General features: G+C 40.6%; 1 protein-coding gene across 2 annotated transcripts in view; it reads left to right on the top strand.

Annotated features, from left to right (window-relative positions):
• The first annotated feature begins 1,990 nt into the window (after positions 1-1,990).
• dtx1 (deltex 1, E3 ubiquitin ligase) overlaps positions 1,991-16,822 on the top strand; it is a 57,775-nt gene continuing 42,943 nt past the window's right edge. The window contains exons 1-2 of one of the 2 annotated variants that reach the window (XM_055011511.1): positions 1,991-2,473; positions 2,930-3,571. In XM_055011511.1, the coding sequence (XP_054867486.1) occupies positions 3,313-3,571 (259 nt within the window). In that variant the 5' untranslated portion in view covers positions 1,991-2,473; positions 2,930-3,312. The remainder of the gene's footprint in view (positions 2,474-2,929; positions 3,572-16,822) is intronic. The other variant, XM_023295065.3, reaches the window with a different exon arrangement.

Genomic DNA, 16,822 nt, shown 5'->3' on the forward strand with positions numbered 1-16,822 from the left:
TGTCAGTTTTTCTATAATACTTTTAATAGAGGCTTTTTCCCATCCTCTACAAATGCTGCAGTGAAACTGCTGCAAGTCAACAAGTGCTCCAGACCAGCAGTTATGATAATAACATTATGGATAATAACATCCTCCCTTCCTAATTCAGTTTAAAAGAGACACAGCACTGCCCTGCTGAAACCTCATGACATCATCTGATTCTAATAGAGAAAACCATTTTAGATTGTCCTCTAAAAGGATGATATTTATATCATCAAGATGTTAAAAAGTGTGGATTTGCATCCAAGGCATCTAGGAAACATACAAGCCATCGTGTTTAAGTATATGCACAGACAAAGTTGTTTTTTTTCATTGTAGTGAGTGCTATATGGAGGGCATCCATTAGTTTGAACACAATACAACAAAAGCATTTCTTTTGTTTTTGTTTTTTATCGGGGAAAGTGTAATGGTGTGACTACTGATTTTTGCATCAGGAATTCAAATGTCAGTGATAATCAAAGTAAAGTGACTCTAATTATGATCTGTCATAGGCCCATTTTACTTTAATAATTTGTCCATAACCAAATCGTAGCTTGGTTATATAATAATTTCTGCGCATGCATCCATTACTAGCCATTAACCTAAGAACAAGATCAAATTTGAAATTGAGGTTAATCTTATACAGTGACCTGTTCCTCTCATTTAACCAAATGTGTGGTTGTAGGATTGAAATGATTAAATAAATAAAATCTAATTGGCTGATTTAGATAATCCCTTTAAGCTGCAGACAAGACATTGGTTTAATGGGTTGTGTTGACATAATAATGTTGGCAGTTGCATCAGCATAACATTGTGCATAATTTAAACCTAAACTTCTGTTAGCTGTTTTAAAACTAAATTCAAATTCAGGTAACTTGATGAAAATGACTACTTTTTCTTCAGGATATCAATTCCGCTCATTTACATGGTTAAGATTAATAAGTAAACATAACTTTGATTGTAGAAGAAAAGCTAATTCACCTAACAGTGTAATGTGTTTGTTTAACTTCATTTTATTATAAGTTGTCATAACTGAAAACAAATTGGTTCAAGATGTCATGGTAAGTATTTATTTTCAAACATCCAGTCCACACATCATTTTTTTTAGATTGTAGATCAAAAGACTTGTGAGATAAAGCACCTTCTAAGAGCTTCTTTCCTCAATAGTTTATCAGAGGATGATGTCTCCTTTCAAGATTTTACATTCATTTTAATCTTACATGTAGTTTGACTACAAAGCTGTTCTGATTTAAGTGCCCAGTGTTTGTTCCAGCACTTCTTGTGTATAAATAATATTGAAACTGAAAATATAGATATTTTAAAAGAAAACAGACATGGTTCTTAATGGCAATCCTACAATAGTTTATCCTTCTGATCATTATCTTCCATGTTAATAGTGTATCCACCGTCTCTCTGTGGCTGACCCTGGAACACAGCTTTACAGTGTTTCCTTGTCTGTACAGTCTTATGTGCACTAATAGGAACTACTTTACTGTCAGAAGAATATTTGACATCTCTCTGGATGCAAACGAAAAAAAAAAAAAAAAAAAGCACTCAGAGAGCGTAGTACTTCGCCAAGGCTGCTCAGATCAAAACTTTTAAAAATTTGTGGTCCACAGCAGTCGATTTGTAGTAGGATCGTAATCATGTGGTTGTCAGCAGGCAGCTGATGTAGTGTTCACTTGTTACAGTGACGCCGTGCAGCTATTTCACAATGATACAGAAATCTTTAACAAATCCATAGGTCCAGACTATAAGCCGCGTCACTGCCAAAATCTAATCAGGTGGTCCTTGTGTCGTTTCTGACCTTCCCTGAAAATTTCATCCAAATCCATCAGTCTGTTTTGAATATTGTTGCTCACAAACAGACAGATCGTCACATAACTCAGCCGAGTCCCTTGGCGGAGTAATAAAATAAAGATTTTGATGCTGGTTAACAGGGGTTTTATTTTGAAACAGAACACCGGAAGTTGCACTCTTGTTTTTTTTTTTTTCTACTCTTGACACTTTGGATGGTTCTATCTTTCCATACAGGTGTGCCGGGATATTTGTTTGCAAGGCGGCGAGGATTGCGTGTTTTACTGTGTGAACGCATGATGCTGCAGCGGAGCGGCTTTTCCTCCGTGCAGCTCTCACACTGACGGCCGAGCAACTGGGGCATGCATTCTGTGAGCACAGCGGTCCAACAAGCTGCTGTGGTCTGTGGCACATTCACGGGAATAAAACGACTTCTTTTTGCTTTATATACGTGAATACAGTGGATTACTGGTCGCTGCATGAGGTGGCTTTGAAGCGGGATCTCAGTCTGAAGGATCAGGAGATATCACAGATGTGAGAAGGCAGGTGCGTTTCGAGATTCGCACCTTTTTTTTTTCTTAAATCTGATTTTCGTCCGGATCCTGTGAAATGCAGCCTCTACCTGACATATGTGTGACACCACAGCTGCAGCCTACAGGTCTGTATCGCCACAATCAATCCGAGCTTTGTTTTTTTGTGTGTGTGTGCTCTGAAAAATCGTCCAATACGAGCCTCTAACACAGAATACTGTAGAGAATTATTAGAAGCAACAGAGACAGTGCCGCTTGTGAGGCTTTCACTGCATCTGAACATCTTTCTGTGTAAGTGATCTTCTGTCTGCTGCGACTGTAGTAGGATCTGTCTGTTTGTGCACACTGCTCTGTTCCTTCTACACTCATCTGATGATTTTACTGCTGAGGCAGCTCACACACTCATACCCAGTTTTAGTTTCTACATTCTGAGTAAACAGAATCCCCCACAGCTACAGGCCACTGTTGGGCTCTCTACCACAGAACAGGTTGTGTCATCTCCTCTGAAGCTGAGAAATAACTCCTGGGACAAACAGCAGCGTTTGTTTACCGGTGTCTCTGTGCTTTTCTTGTCTTTTGTTCAGAGAGAGTCTCCTGTCTACCTGCTGCAGATCTGCTGTGGTTGGCTGTGGAGGACTGAGACTCCTACAGCTGCAAATCTCCCCATCAGCAGCATCTGCCACTTCAGTCGCGACAAGACGCAAGGGGACGGAGGCTGCTTTTTGCCTGATCAAAGTGGCAGCTAGTCAGAAAGCACCTGTAGACGATGACTCCAGTGGAGCTGTTTGCTTGACAGCAGCATGAGATAATTGAGGACTGTCATACTAATCGCTGATTCAAGCTTTTTTTCCCCCTGTTTGACGCTGATGAAAATGTTCCAGGGTGTCGTCAGTTGACTGACAGGGTGGCAGTGGTGCTCTAGTACGGGACACAGCCAGCAGCTGAAGGCACAGACACCACCAAGGAGATGGCTCGTCCGGGATCAGGGTTGCTGGTGCCCATAAACGGGTTGGGGTACCCGCCTCAGAACCTGGCCAGGGTGGTGGTCTGGGAGTGGCTGAACGAACACGGGCGCTGGAGGCCCTACAGCGCGGCGGTTTGCCATCATATCGAGAATGTACTGAAGGGGGATGCCCGGGGAAGCGTGGTTCTGGGGCAGGTGGACGCCCAGCTGTCCCCTTACATCATCGACCTGCAGTCCATGCATCAGTTTCGACAAGACACAGGTAGGTGACGTAGAAGTTTCCTGCGCAGATAGAAGTACACAAAACTGCACACCGGACAGTTCTCAGCTCTGAAGTACTACAAATGAATCAATGGATGAATTATGTTTGTATCTATAGAACAGATGATGTCGTGTTTGCTCTCTGGACACGGTTACGACACACTCAGCCGCTGTGTGGTTGCTACACAAACACTCTGTAACTTTCTAGGGAATAAACGAGAGTCCTGAATGCCCCCATGTCTGCTTTGGGACTCACGCAAATGAGCCACAGGTAGAGCTGAGAGGAAACAGAACATGAAGCGCAAAGATGACAAAAGTGCAGCAATTATTTATTCATCTAGGAGAGCCTTTATGCAGCTGCTGGGATGCCGTGACCTTGCCAAAGGTCATTACGTTGGAGGGGCTGTGAATCCATCAGGCAAATGAGAGCTGCAGCTCAGAGCACCGCTCCTCCCTCTTCTCAGCTCCCTGTGTTCGTCCACTGTGTTGTTATTAGTTTGTTCCTATTGTAGCTTTGTGATTTAGTAACTGGACATGGTAGTTTCTGCTGCATTATCTCAGTTTATTGAACTTTTCACACAATGGAAAGAATGCGCCTCATATGGAAAAATGGGGTTGGAATCAATATCCTGCTGTGTGTGAACGGCTGAGTGTTGAATCACAAAGTTTGCCTTCAGTTTTGTGTTTTATGTTGCTTCTCTGAGACAGCATGAGACCAACATTATCTTGATTGAAGGATCGATCGTCGCCGGCCACAACATGCAAACAGTGAAAGCTCTTGAACTCCCCCCTCCTGCTGCTACATGTCGCTTTAGAGTGAAATCCACCCTGTACAGCCTTTGTTTGGTTCGCTGTAATTCTCTCTGGTGACGGCTACCTTTTTAAACACGACCAGATGTTTTTGTTATGCTCCACCAGGGCTCGATACTCTCTCTGTGTTTGTCTCGATGTGTGGATTCACCTTCCTGCTGTCCCTGTGTTTGAAGCAAAGATATGGGGGAGGTTGTAGACATCTGTTTAGACCAGCCTTGGAGATTCTCAGCTTTCTGAATTATTCTGCACGATTCAGCTGCACATCACTGTGTTGTAGTCAATTATGAGCTATTTATTCTGATGTCTTTGTTGGATGTTCTGGGGAGCAGGTTGATCCCATCTGAAGATATTTCGTCATCTCATTGATCAGGTGAAGCATGAAGAGTACAACTACTCACACTTTTAAGTCCGAGGCAGGTGTCTCACTGTATATGAGGGCGTTATGTAACATCACAGCATCACGAGGTGCAGCCAGATACACACATGGGATCCACAGAAGGTGACCTCACTGTGCATGCATCTACACTGTGTCACCTTTCGTTAATTTGCATTTGCATTAATGCATATTTATTGGATTTATCTTGGACTGCTATGCAAAAAACAAAATAAGCAGAGTCTGTGGAGCATCTGTCAAACCAACAACTCACTTATTTTTGGGGAAAAACTCTTAAGATGTAATTATAAATGTCTAATTGTAAAGGGTTACAGTCTGCCAAAACACATGCATGTGCACTAAGCAGTAGCTGTATATGTGCTATCTTTTTAGTCTGCATGTACTTTTCTGCAGATGGGTGTTGCAAAACTGTTGAAGCTATAAATTCTGTGGAATGTGGCAGCAGTGGAAGGTCCCCTTTAAAAATAGATATGAGCAGTAACAAAAATACATTAAAAACAGTCAGTAATGGATAGACTGTAAAAATACCATGTCTTTATGCTGCAAAAGCTGGCGTGAAAGCTGCTGAAGGCATGAAAAGGCCCTCATATGGACTATATATGCTACACTGAACAACCACTTTTTCTATTGGTTCTATATAAGAGATAGTATGTAACACATGACATATCAGTGTTCTCTGTTCGGAAACAGTTTTCCGATGTTTGAGATGGTGAATATGAACACAGCTGTGTTCCTGAACGACTGTCGGGTGGGTTGTAGTATAAAGAGCCGCCTGCCTGGGCTTCTGCTGTTCTCATTGGTGTTTTCCCTTGTGATAGAACATAACGCAGAGCAGCACGTGTCGGGGTCGACTGGCTGTGAGATGAGCCACTGAGCCGTTTGTCAGCCATTACCACGGTCCTGACGTTAATCGCCCCTCGTTGTGCCGTTCGGTGTGTTGCCTTCCCCCTCGGCTGGGATAAACCTGTCACAGCAGGACCTGACGGACAGCAGCCCAGATGTCTCCTCTCCCTTCTCTCTGGTCATCATCTCCACTCTCTGTTCCTGTCACCAAAAAGGGGCAAAACTCCACCACACCGTCGTCATCGAACCGAGCTCCCGTGAGGCCTAGCTTCCAGGCTGTTGTGATGTTGTCGCACCACTGTTTGCACAAAAGGCCTTCAGTAAGCTTGTTATGATGTGGATTGTGATGCATCTGTTTCACATCAGATGTTTGCTATATTTGTAACTCAGCAGGTCGCCCACAGCCACTCGCTCTGTTGCAGGCTTACGGATTGTCCCTGTGGGGAAACCCCATTTTGTCGCAGAGCCAGTGATCTCGTCCTCTGAGGCTGTTTTTTGGCAAGAGCTGCAAAGAGAGTTGAGCGTACTTGACATCCATCGTGTATGTGTGTGTATATACGTCCTTGTGTGTGAGTGAAATGCTGAAATGTGTGTGTGTGTGTGTGACGGTGCCCTTTGCCAGCTGTGGTGTTGGCGTCCCGTCCCTGGAGGCGGTGTGAGGGTACCCTGCTCTCCTGTGGGTTTGGGAGGATCTCTGTGGGTGGCAACCGGGCAGAGTTGCTCCGGCTAATGAGGCAGCAGCTATAGTTTATCTCCATGGTTCCCTCTAATCAGAGCATCATGACGACAACACGCACCGCAGCAGGGCCCCTCGATGGAGGGAGCGCCCTAAACACGTCTGTATTTAATTGGCATTGAAAAACACAGGGCATGGGTTTCTTCCCAGTACAGCTGCTGGTGAGTTACACCAGTCTGTGGTGAGATCCTGAGCCCCAGTGCTGTGTGTGTGTGTGTGTGTGTGTGTGTGTGTGTGTGTGTGTGTGTGTGTGTGTGTGTGTGCAGTTTGAGTGAAGGCTTAGAGGCTTGTATATGTAAAGTTTGGATGAATATCTGGCTGAAGGCAGGGAGAGGATTGGCTCCCAGCCAAGAAACATCGATCCATTCTCCTCCCCAGAGGGGCATTTGAACCTCTAAACACTGCTGTGGACTGATCCCCTTTCACTACACCCACTCCCAAAGCAAAACACGTGGGCTTGTCTGCCATTTCCATCATATACCAACACTTCTGCTGCGTCTGATGGATTTCACAGCTACTTGCTGCGACTGCCTCACTTTTAGGCACTTTAGACATTTTAGATTTTCCTTTGTGGTAGAGAGCTGACACAAATCAGAGATTATCTGCTGTCATCTGCACTGTTGTAGCGTCACTACATGTTACTGGAAGAGAAACTTACTTTGTAGGAAACAGTGACTACAGCACAATAAATAGGTCAACCATACCAAAAGGCCCTGCCCTAACTGTAATGTTGATCCAAAATGAGAAGAGTTGCATATTTTTCTATTATGAATTTTTGTTCTTTTTTTCCAGTGTTGTTAATTGAAGTTTCATTTACTTAAGCACAGTAGGCTTTTTTATTCATTAAATGGTCAGAAATAACAACAGAATGCATAGATGTCTATAGATTTCTGTCAGATAAGGTAACACAGACACATTGTTTTTGCTACATGGATTGATCATGCTTACTGCCGTGTGTCGTGAAGCCTTACAGGCCCATTCTGAGCCAGGAAAAACCCTGCAATGTTGGTGATTGGATGGATGCCATGTCTGCATAAGCAGTCACTAAAAATAGTTCCTAATCACTTATATTCTAACAGACACACGTGGTTATCTCAATAGTTTCCATCAGTAGTAATGTCTGCTGCTTGCTAAAACTAAAAACATTCACATTTAAAAATCTAGATACAGAGGATTTAGGATTTAGATTTCAGAGGGAAAAAAATGCACAAACTGATTAAACAATTATCAGAGTAGTTTTCAATAAATATGATAGTTGACAGCTCAGTAAATCGTTGCAGAGTAGCTTGCTGAGTAGAATACAAACTCAGTGACATGATGGATCCTGCATTATCGCTATTTTTTTTCATTTTTCCTCACATGCTGTGAAGACAATTGAAATTTAGCTTTGACATCAGACAAACAGAATGTAGCGTGCCGTTACCTTCTGCATCTGCGCCGCATGTGTTTGTGGAGTTGTAAAGGACCATTACAGGGCCTTTGTGCTCACTGTTGTGAGATGGCCCGTGTGTGACTGCAGAGATAACCCCTATCAGCAGCTGTTGGCTGCTGTTTTGCAGGATTGGGCCTTTGTTTGTTTTGATTCCAGAGGCGTGAGAACCTCCTCTGCTCTGGTCTGTTTCCCTCAGCTAAGTGCCCTCTCTGACTAATTACAGTGAAAAACAGCAGAAGACAAAGATCTCATCTTCTATGTTGAGCTGCCAACCAACAGTAGCCTTGGTGATGATTTCAAAGCTACCTGTAAACTCGTCGAGCATATGTACTGCTGCAGATCGTCGAAGAGGGCGGCAGATTTGCTTTTTTTTTTCCTTTAATGTAGTTTAGTGTGTAGTAAGTGCGTGTGGGAACTGTTTTGGTGGTCTGTGGGAGGAAGCTGTAAAAAGGATTTCTGCTATGTACGTGCTAAAGGTCAGGTGCTGTATGCATCAGCTCTGACTGTGAAATCCCACTTGCGTCAGAAGAAAGCACAGTGAGCAAAGAGAGGAGCCCAACAAGTCAAGAAACGGGCTTAACAAGTAGAAATAGAAATAAGACAAAGCCAGGTAGTCAGGTGTGAGTGTAGTATGTATGAATGTATTTTTGAATGTGTGTAATGGAGCAAACATCAGCAGCACTGTGATGTTAGCTGACATACTGTGTTATATCTGTACATATATATACAGTGGTGGAAAAAAGCTTTCGGAACACGCTTAAAATTTTACACAAATATTATCATGAAATATTTGTGGGAAAAATCTGTTTTGCGTTTAAAAAGGTGTGGCTGCATTAGACAGACACAAATGAATACAAATGATATTTTTTTGTTTATTGTTTATAAGAAAAACTAACAAAACTGAATTCTTGACCGTTTCAATATGTCAGTTCTCAACATTATTATGGTCATTATTATTATTATTATTACTATTATTATTATTATTATTATTGTTGTTGTTGTTGTTGTTATTATTATTGTTTAGAAATTGTAGTATTTTGAAGAAGCAGAATAGATTTACAATCATTGTGTAAGGAGAAGGGATTAGATAAGCTTCATCTTCTTCCCACTCCTTTTTGAGCAACTTATTCATTGTCTTTTGTTGTTGTTTTCTCTTTATGTTGAAATGTTCAAATTAAACTTTCAAAAAACAGCATAAAGAAAATTGTTGGGATCAAAGTCAACAAATAATAGAGAATGTGTTCAAAACGGAACAAAAAATAAATTAACCATCAAATTAATATTTAGTAGTCCTGCCATTAGCATTTTGTAGAGCTCTAATCCTGACTGACATGTTCGCCACGAGCCTTTCACACTGTTGGGGGGTAATATTGTGCAATTTTTCTTGAATCACTGCTTTTAATTCTTCTAAATTCTTTGGTTTATGCGTTGAAACAGACCTTTTAATAATCCACCATAGATTTTCAATGGGGCTCATGACCAGGGATTGAGCTGGTCACTCTAAGACCTGGATGCTCTGCTCCTGCAGCCACGTTCTACTGGTCCTGGATGTGTTCAAGGGGTATTATCTTGTTGAAACATCCAGTTTTGACCTCGACGGAACAATGCATGTGCAGAAGGGAGCATGCTGGTTTGGAGAATGGAACAATACTTGGCAGAGTTCAGTGGGGGATCACAGTCAGTGAGATGACCGACACCAGCAGCACTCATGCATCCCTAAACTGTGATACTGCCTCCACCATGCTTGACAGTAGGTACTGTAGATGTTGGAGATAATGCTTTGCCTGGCCTTCTGCGTACCCTCACATTAGCAGGAGTAAGATAAAGCTGAAAACTGGACTCATCTGACCACAGAATCTTCTTCCAGTTGCTGGATGTCCAGTTCTTGTGTTCGTAGGACCAATGACGCTGTGCTGACCTCTGTCTCTCATTGATCAGGGGCTTCATGACAGCCTTGTAGGACCTTAAGCCATGATCTAAAAGTCAGTCATGTACAGTGCAGGTGGAACACTGGACACCAGTTTGGTTTGACCACTGCTGCTGAAACTCCTGTGATGTCATTCAGCAGTTTTCCCTGCACGTGTGGATCAGGATGTGGTCATTTCTTGCTGAAGAAACCCTTGGATGTCCAGATCTTAGTTTGTCTTCCAAGCTGTTGGTTCGTCTGTATTTCTGCAGAGTGTATCCAACTGCTGAAGGACTGCATCTGCACTTCCTGACTATCTGGCAGCAGCTGTACCTTCCTGGCTGAGAATCTGTATCCTCAGGCGTGTTTCCTGCAGTAGGTTCCTTGTTTTGGCCATTTTATTTCTGAAGAACTTTCAAATGAGCTGGCTTTACATAGACACAAAGCATGGCAACAAAAATTGTGTCTTTTAATAAAAAAAAAAAACATGACCTTCATTAGTGGATCATTGGTACCAAAATGACCCAATACTAAAAATGTATTCTGTATTTTTATGGAACCAATCAATTTTAAGTTTTTAATGGATTTTTTTAGGATTTGTTTAGTATTTTGACTGTGACTGTACTAAAAGAAATTGCACTTGAAGACCTGAGTGATTCTTGAAATATTTCACAAATGCATGGGGAGTCTGAAAACTTTTTTCCACCACTGTATGTAGTCGTATAAAGTTGTGCCCACGATAATAACTTTATTTATATAGCACATTTCTGAAATAAAGTTTCAAGATGCTGCACAAAGCAGACATTAAAATACAGGGGATGAAACCAAGCGAGCAAAACACCAAATACATAAAAGAACCAAATTAAATAAAGCATAATGTAAAGGACAACAAAAACAAATGGACCAACATAATAAAATATATAAATTATGAGTATAAAGTAAAATGTACAACAGTAAGAAATAAATAACTACAATAAAACCAACTGAGAGAAACCTTTGCGATAAAAGAAGGTTTTCAGTGGTGTCTTTAAAGAAGACAAAAAGAGGATTCTATAGCTTCGGTACAAGAACGGTGATTGATTACCTCTGATCACAAGCAGAGATTCAGAAACAGAAGGTTCCTGCCAGAGGACCTCAAACAGCAATGAATCTCATCAAATCAGCAATACAAACTTAAAATCATTCCTTAAACTGACTGGTAATTAGTGAAGTCCAGCAAGAACTGGAGTGATGTAGAGAAGCAGCATTTTGGATTAACTGAAGCCTTCTGGAGAGAAGTGTTCTACACTAATTGAGTCTACAGGTGATGAATGCCTGAATGACCTTTTCTACGCCTGAAACTGAAAAATATGATCTGACCTTAGAGATTGGCCTGCATAAAGCTGAATAAAAACCAGACTCTATTTCCTTTGTCAAGCGAACATTTAGAGAAAAACATTAATCAAAAACCACTCTGAGATTTCGGGCCTCTTGTTGAATGGGCTAATGGACCCAAAGCAGACACAAAATGATGCTTCTGGAAGGAGAAGGTGTGATTATAATGATTTCAGTTATCCATTATGACTTTTACCATGCAAGTGTTTGGATTATAGGAGGATGCCCACACATGCAGAGGTTCAAACCAGGCTTATTTTGGCTTAGACACCATGAGATTGTTGTGTGATAGAATTTGTGGATCCCACCAAGGACCACAGGTACATAAAGCTCTGTAGTGACATCCAACCACATCCCCAGTGATGTGGACAAAACAAAAAGATGAAGGTGAACAAATATGACATAATGGCCAAAGTAGTTTTTCCCTTAAAGCATGTTGTAATTAGCGTCATTAGCCAAAAGAGGCTCTTGAAGTGAGTGAAAATCAAAATGGTGCTTAGCCGATCCAGTGCTGATGTGTCACTGCACTCAGGGGTCCATTTTAGCACCAACCAGCTGGCTGGATTCCACTTGGATGTCGGCAGGAAAGCGAGCGACGCTGCAGGGAGGGAGTGAGGGAGGAGCATGCAGAGGTGAGGAGAGAAGAGGAACAGAGGGAGAGGTGGAACGTTTTCCTGATGGAAAGTGACAGTCAGAATGGAGGGAGGGATAATAACACTGGAAAGACCCTCAGCTGTCCACATTCCCCTGTTCCTTCACTCTCACACACATCCAGCTTCAGTGTTGCTGCTGTGAAGTCTCCCATCCGGAGTCCAAAGGTGGTAATTAGGAATTAATCTGCCCAGATTTGTCATCAGTTATGTGACATAATGTTTTGTTCATACAATATAATGAACAGAGACAGAAGCCTGCCAAAGCTACCAGAGTCAAAAAGTAATTTATATGGTGTGACCAGCAGTCGAAAGTGGAGCAATGCATGTGATTCTCTGCTTCCAGTGGCACAAAATCTAGAAGTCAAATTAATTTTACCATTTGTGAAACTGGGAGCACGTTTTCATAATTTTACTTTTAAATGTAGCTAAATATATCAGCAAAGAAAGAAGGCACAGTTTTGAAAATACTGCTTTTTCAGGCTACATCTAAACAAAATTTTCATTATTGATTAGTTTTTAGAATTTCAGTATTAAGTCTGCAAAGTATATGAAATTATCAACATGAACCCAAATGGACATCTTCATATTATTTGTTTCTTTGTTTAACCAACAGTCCAAAAACAAATTACATGCAAGTAAAAATAGTCCAAAATAGACAAAAAGTAGCAAATATCCATGCTGTAGAAAGATGAACCAGCAGATGGTTTTCTTTAGACTGATCATTTAAGCACAATACCTCTCCATTTCTTAGTTTTTTCATCGTAAACCATCAGCCTGACTGTTGTTCTCTCGTAGAGCGACCTCGTTTCCAGGGTCATGGTGCTTCGGTCTGCTCCATCCTCATCCTTATTGCATTACAGCTATGAGTCGGCTATGCAGCCTCTGGCGTCGGTAGCAGTAGCATCTCTGCGCATCTCCTTTTAACTTCTAATCCAGCGAGTCACCACTTTTAACTTTTAACTAAAGTGGATATCTTACGTTTTCATCATGGAAGCAGCTTTAAAGCTGCTCTCTGCACCACTCGCTTATCAGGCCTCTCTGGGAGGTCACTCAGATCAGAGGCTGTTGTCTGCCTCAGCCCATCAGCCCGCTGCTGAGAGAATAAGAATGAGGCTTCATCACAACATTGTTTGGGTACAATCCGCCTCCTGGCGCACTTCATTGACTGATCTGTTGACTTACTACTGCATGTCTTTAAATATCCTCACTCTCATCTTGTGTGCTGTGTTTGCAGTAAATCATTCTTCCAGTCTGTCCCAAAGATTTTCATTCATAAAAACGTCACTCATCATTACCACTCAAGTCAACAGAGCTGTTACAAAACGTGATAAAGTGAATGTTGATCCATCTGTTGTGTTAAAAGATGAGTTCTGCATACTCTTATAGCACACTGGCTCTCAAGCGTACAAACCAAATGTTAGCTGTCATGTTTAAAAGGGACACAGTGTTCCTGCTGTAACCAATGAGGTGGCTTTGATCTGCACGAGCATATGGTGTTAACATTTACTGAAAGCATCTTTTGACTGAAACCAGAGCTGCACTGATGCAACTCGGGCTGCCAGCGGTTGCACTGAGCCAAACTCAGCGTTCCCTTGATCAGCCGAGACAAGTGCAGAAACACAGCGCGGGACTTTTTACTTTTGGTCTCAGAATTTTCGCTCATTTTACAGAATAAAAAATAAAAAACCCTCCCCACTCTTATCCCGCCTTAGCACTATAGAGGCATGACAAATTGCTAAAGCTGCAATGGGATGGTTTTCTCAAAAGCATCTTAGTGGTAAGACAGTTGTCAGTGTTCCAGTGTAAGCTACTGTAATGGACAAAAAACATCTTCCAAAGTCTGGACAGACAGGTAGGCGTTTGCTCAGAGGCTGTCTGAACAATCAAGTACACTTGCTGCAAGTTTGGTAAACAGCCTTAGTTTACTCTGAGATTTGGCTCGACTGCATTCACAATAAAGTTTTTTTTTATTTACTATTTTGTATTCATGGGCCAATTAAATGTAAACACCTACTATGAGTTGTGGAAGAAGTATTCAGAATCTTCACTTGATGTAATGCAATATATAAATACCATTACCTGTAAAAGTTCTGCATAAAAAATCCTACTTAATTAAAGTACATTAGTATTACCAGCAAATTGTAGATGAAGTATTAAAGTAAAAGCCCTGGTTGATCCCCCTGACACTGACAAATACTGAGGCATCAGTTTGTCAGCAGCATATTCTTAGAGTACTTCATATACAGTTTTATATACAGGGACAGTAGATCAATCTGAGATCTCCTCACATGATTAATGGGAGAGGAAAGAAAGAAAACACATCTGATCCACTAATCTGTTCTCAGCTTTTGGACTTTTTCCTCTAATCTTTTAATTTTCAATGAGATATTGGATCATTTCAGGATTTACGGAAATGAAACCATGTCAGAAATTTAAAAGAGCAAAAAAATCAGTATTCGTTTGAGCTGTTAGCAAATCTTTGACATCTTATAAAAACATCAAAAGCCAAAATGATTGATTTAATATTTAGCAATGGGTTGTGTTTTAAAAGCTTTTTATATCATCCATTTTGAAAATCTTCCTTTCTAAGGTAACTAAAGCTGACAGATACATGTGGTGCAGTAGAAAATACAGTACTTCCTGCTGAAATCTAGTGGAGTGGAATAAGCAGTGATTTTCAAGTACTTGAATAAATGTACTCCATGATTTGCAATAAGAACTTAAAGGTCAGCTTGAAGGGCTAAAGTCAATATATAATTGAGGGACTTTTGAAGTCCATGGGATATATCTTGATGTTTTTTTACATTCATTATGATCGTGTCTTTACAAATTCCATAATTATTTATTATAGAAACAATCACTTATTAATAAAAAATGACTGGATATCACTAAAATGTCCACTAAATAACCGTCCAAATTTAATAACAACCACCTTCTAATTATCTAAACAATAATAAAATGAGCTGATTCAAATAACGTTTGTGTTCTTTTTATTAAGTTGAGATAATCATGACAGATATTTATTTTTTGGCAATATATTAAATTTTATATGGAAAATAACAAATTGTATCAGTGTCTGAGAAATTACTTTCAACTAAGTTACCCATTACAAAAACATCTCTCAAGGAATGTGTTAGTTCCAAATCACATGACCTGCTCCACATGATGTCATTTCCTCCTGAAGAACAGACTGGAAGACTCCAAGACTTTCTGAGTTATTTAATATAAAGTAGTGTGTGAGTCAAGTGTGAATCTATCACATGTCAACAGGTGTACAACAATATCTTTATAAATAACTTCCGTTTCAATTTTACTCAATTGAATATATAATATTTAGAAAAATCATTCTCTAAAAATGCCATGTGGTGTTTAGTTATCGGCGTCCATGTTGATTTTAGGCTTGAAAACAGCAAAAATGTCAGCTATGTTACAAAAAGTCTTGCAATTATATATTGACCCACTACATGAACATTCTAATGACATCAGCTTTCGTTGTACTCTTTGTTTTATGCTAATTAATAAATATAACCTCACTGATTGACAAAACTACAACAGTAAACGTGGTAATTCAGAGTAGACATGCCTCAGTGGCTACATATCTAATTGTGGTCATGTTAACATTTTAACGTTGCAGTTTAGGTCAAAGCATCACTGTGCCTCAGTGAGCCACTAGCATATCTTTGTCCTCTTAGGAAGAAAAATGTCATTTGTTGTCATCATATCATTGTGTATTGAATATCTTTCAGGGCTTTAGGAAGTTGTAATGAGCTTTTTTCACTGTTCACATGTTAAAAAATGTTTCACGTATTTGAAAAATATTTGCATACAATCATCGATGGCTTTCTGCAGGTACTGTTCTCAAGTTTTTGTGTGGACTTGTGCTCTTACAGTGAAGTCAGAGACCATTCAGACTGATGAAAACCAGAGGAGGAGTTACTGCAATGAGCACAGGCCTCCTTTTCACCTGTATAAAGAGCATCACTTATTTTGATTGTTTGCTGTCCGGGCGCTCCGCAGAATATCAGCGTGATCCACTCTCACCCTCTCCTCTTGTCTCGGTGTCACCTGTAAATACTTCCGAATCATTGCTCTTGGTGAGAGTCCAAGTTGTGCTACTGGTCAGCGTGCGCATCCTGCAGCAGCCTGAGAGGTGAAGAGTTTTTGGCCAGGTGCTGCTGGCAGCCGACCTCCACTTTTGTTGCTCAGAAGAGCTACTCACACACCATCCCTTTTTTTTTTCTTTTTTAGACATTTCAACATGAATGAGAGTGCGTAAACTCTCTAAGGATTTATACCTCTGGTGCTTCAAGGTCAATTTTACTCTGTTATTTCCTTTGCATGGATGCATTTTTGTCAGAGACATTTTTCAGTAGGAATGGGAATGAAAGTCATTGCAACAATATCTCTCAGGCTGAAAGGTTGATGTCTGAAGCTGTCAAGTTTTTTATCACGTGCACTTTTTCTATTTTGGAGGCAGATTTATTAAGGTTAATAGAGCAAACTGCTTTTTCTGAAGGACGATGTGAACATTAAATGCCTTCCTGACAATAAAAAAGTGTAAAAAACAATAAGTCGTTGAAGTAAACCTGATGGAACTCGTGCCCCAAGTTGTTGTCATCATTTGTATCATTAATTATTTGGCACAATACTCACTTATGTTGTCTCAGGTTTACATTCAAGCATTGTTTCAAGCAAAATATCATGAAAAAGAATAATAACTGTGATTGGCTCAGTGCATTAAATGCTGCTTCCAAATGCTCTTCTTTAAGTGCAGGTTTCTAAACACCCTTATTACAAGTGTTGTTAAGCACCTCATTACTTTAGCTTGTATTTTTGCTTTGTCTAATAGCTCAGCTGCTGTCATTTGAGAGACAGTGCTGGAGAGTTGAGGCAGCAGGTGGACGGTTCGATTAGACTTGTGTCACCGAATGTGAATGTGTTAGCTTTTCAAACGGTGGGAAATTGGAGGTGTTTGCCTGAAAGTGAGTCTTTTTCGTGAGAGCTGCACTTGGTATGTGAGATCTGGAAGCTCAGTATAAATGTCACATGTAATAATTATAATCAAAAACACTTCATTGTTCCCCACAGGAACATTGCTTTG

This window comes from Amphiprion ocellaris, chromosome 6 (genome assembly GCF_022539595.1).
Source record: "Amphiprion ocellaris isolate individual 3 ecotype Okinawa chromosome 6, ASM2253959v1, whole genome shotgun sequence".
Lineage (NCBI taxonomy): Eukaryota > Metazoa > Chordata > Actinopteri > Pomacentridae > Amphiprion > Amphiprion ocellaris.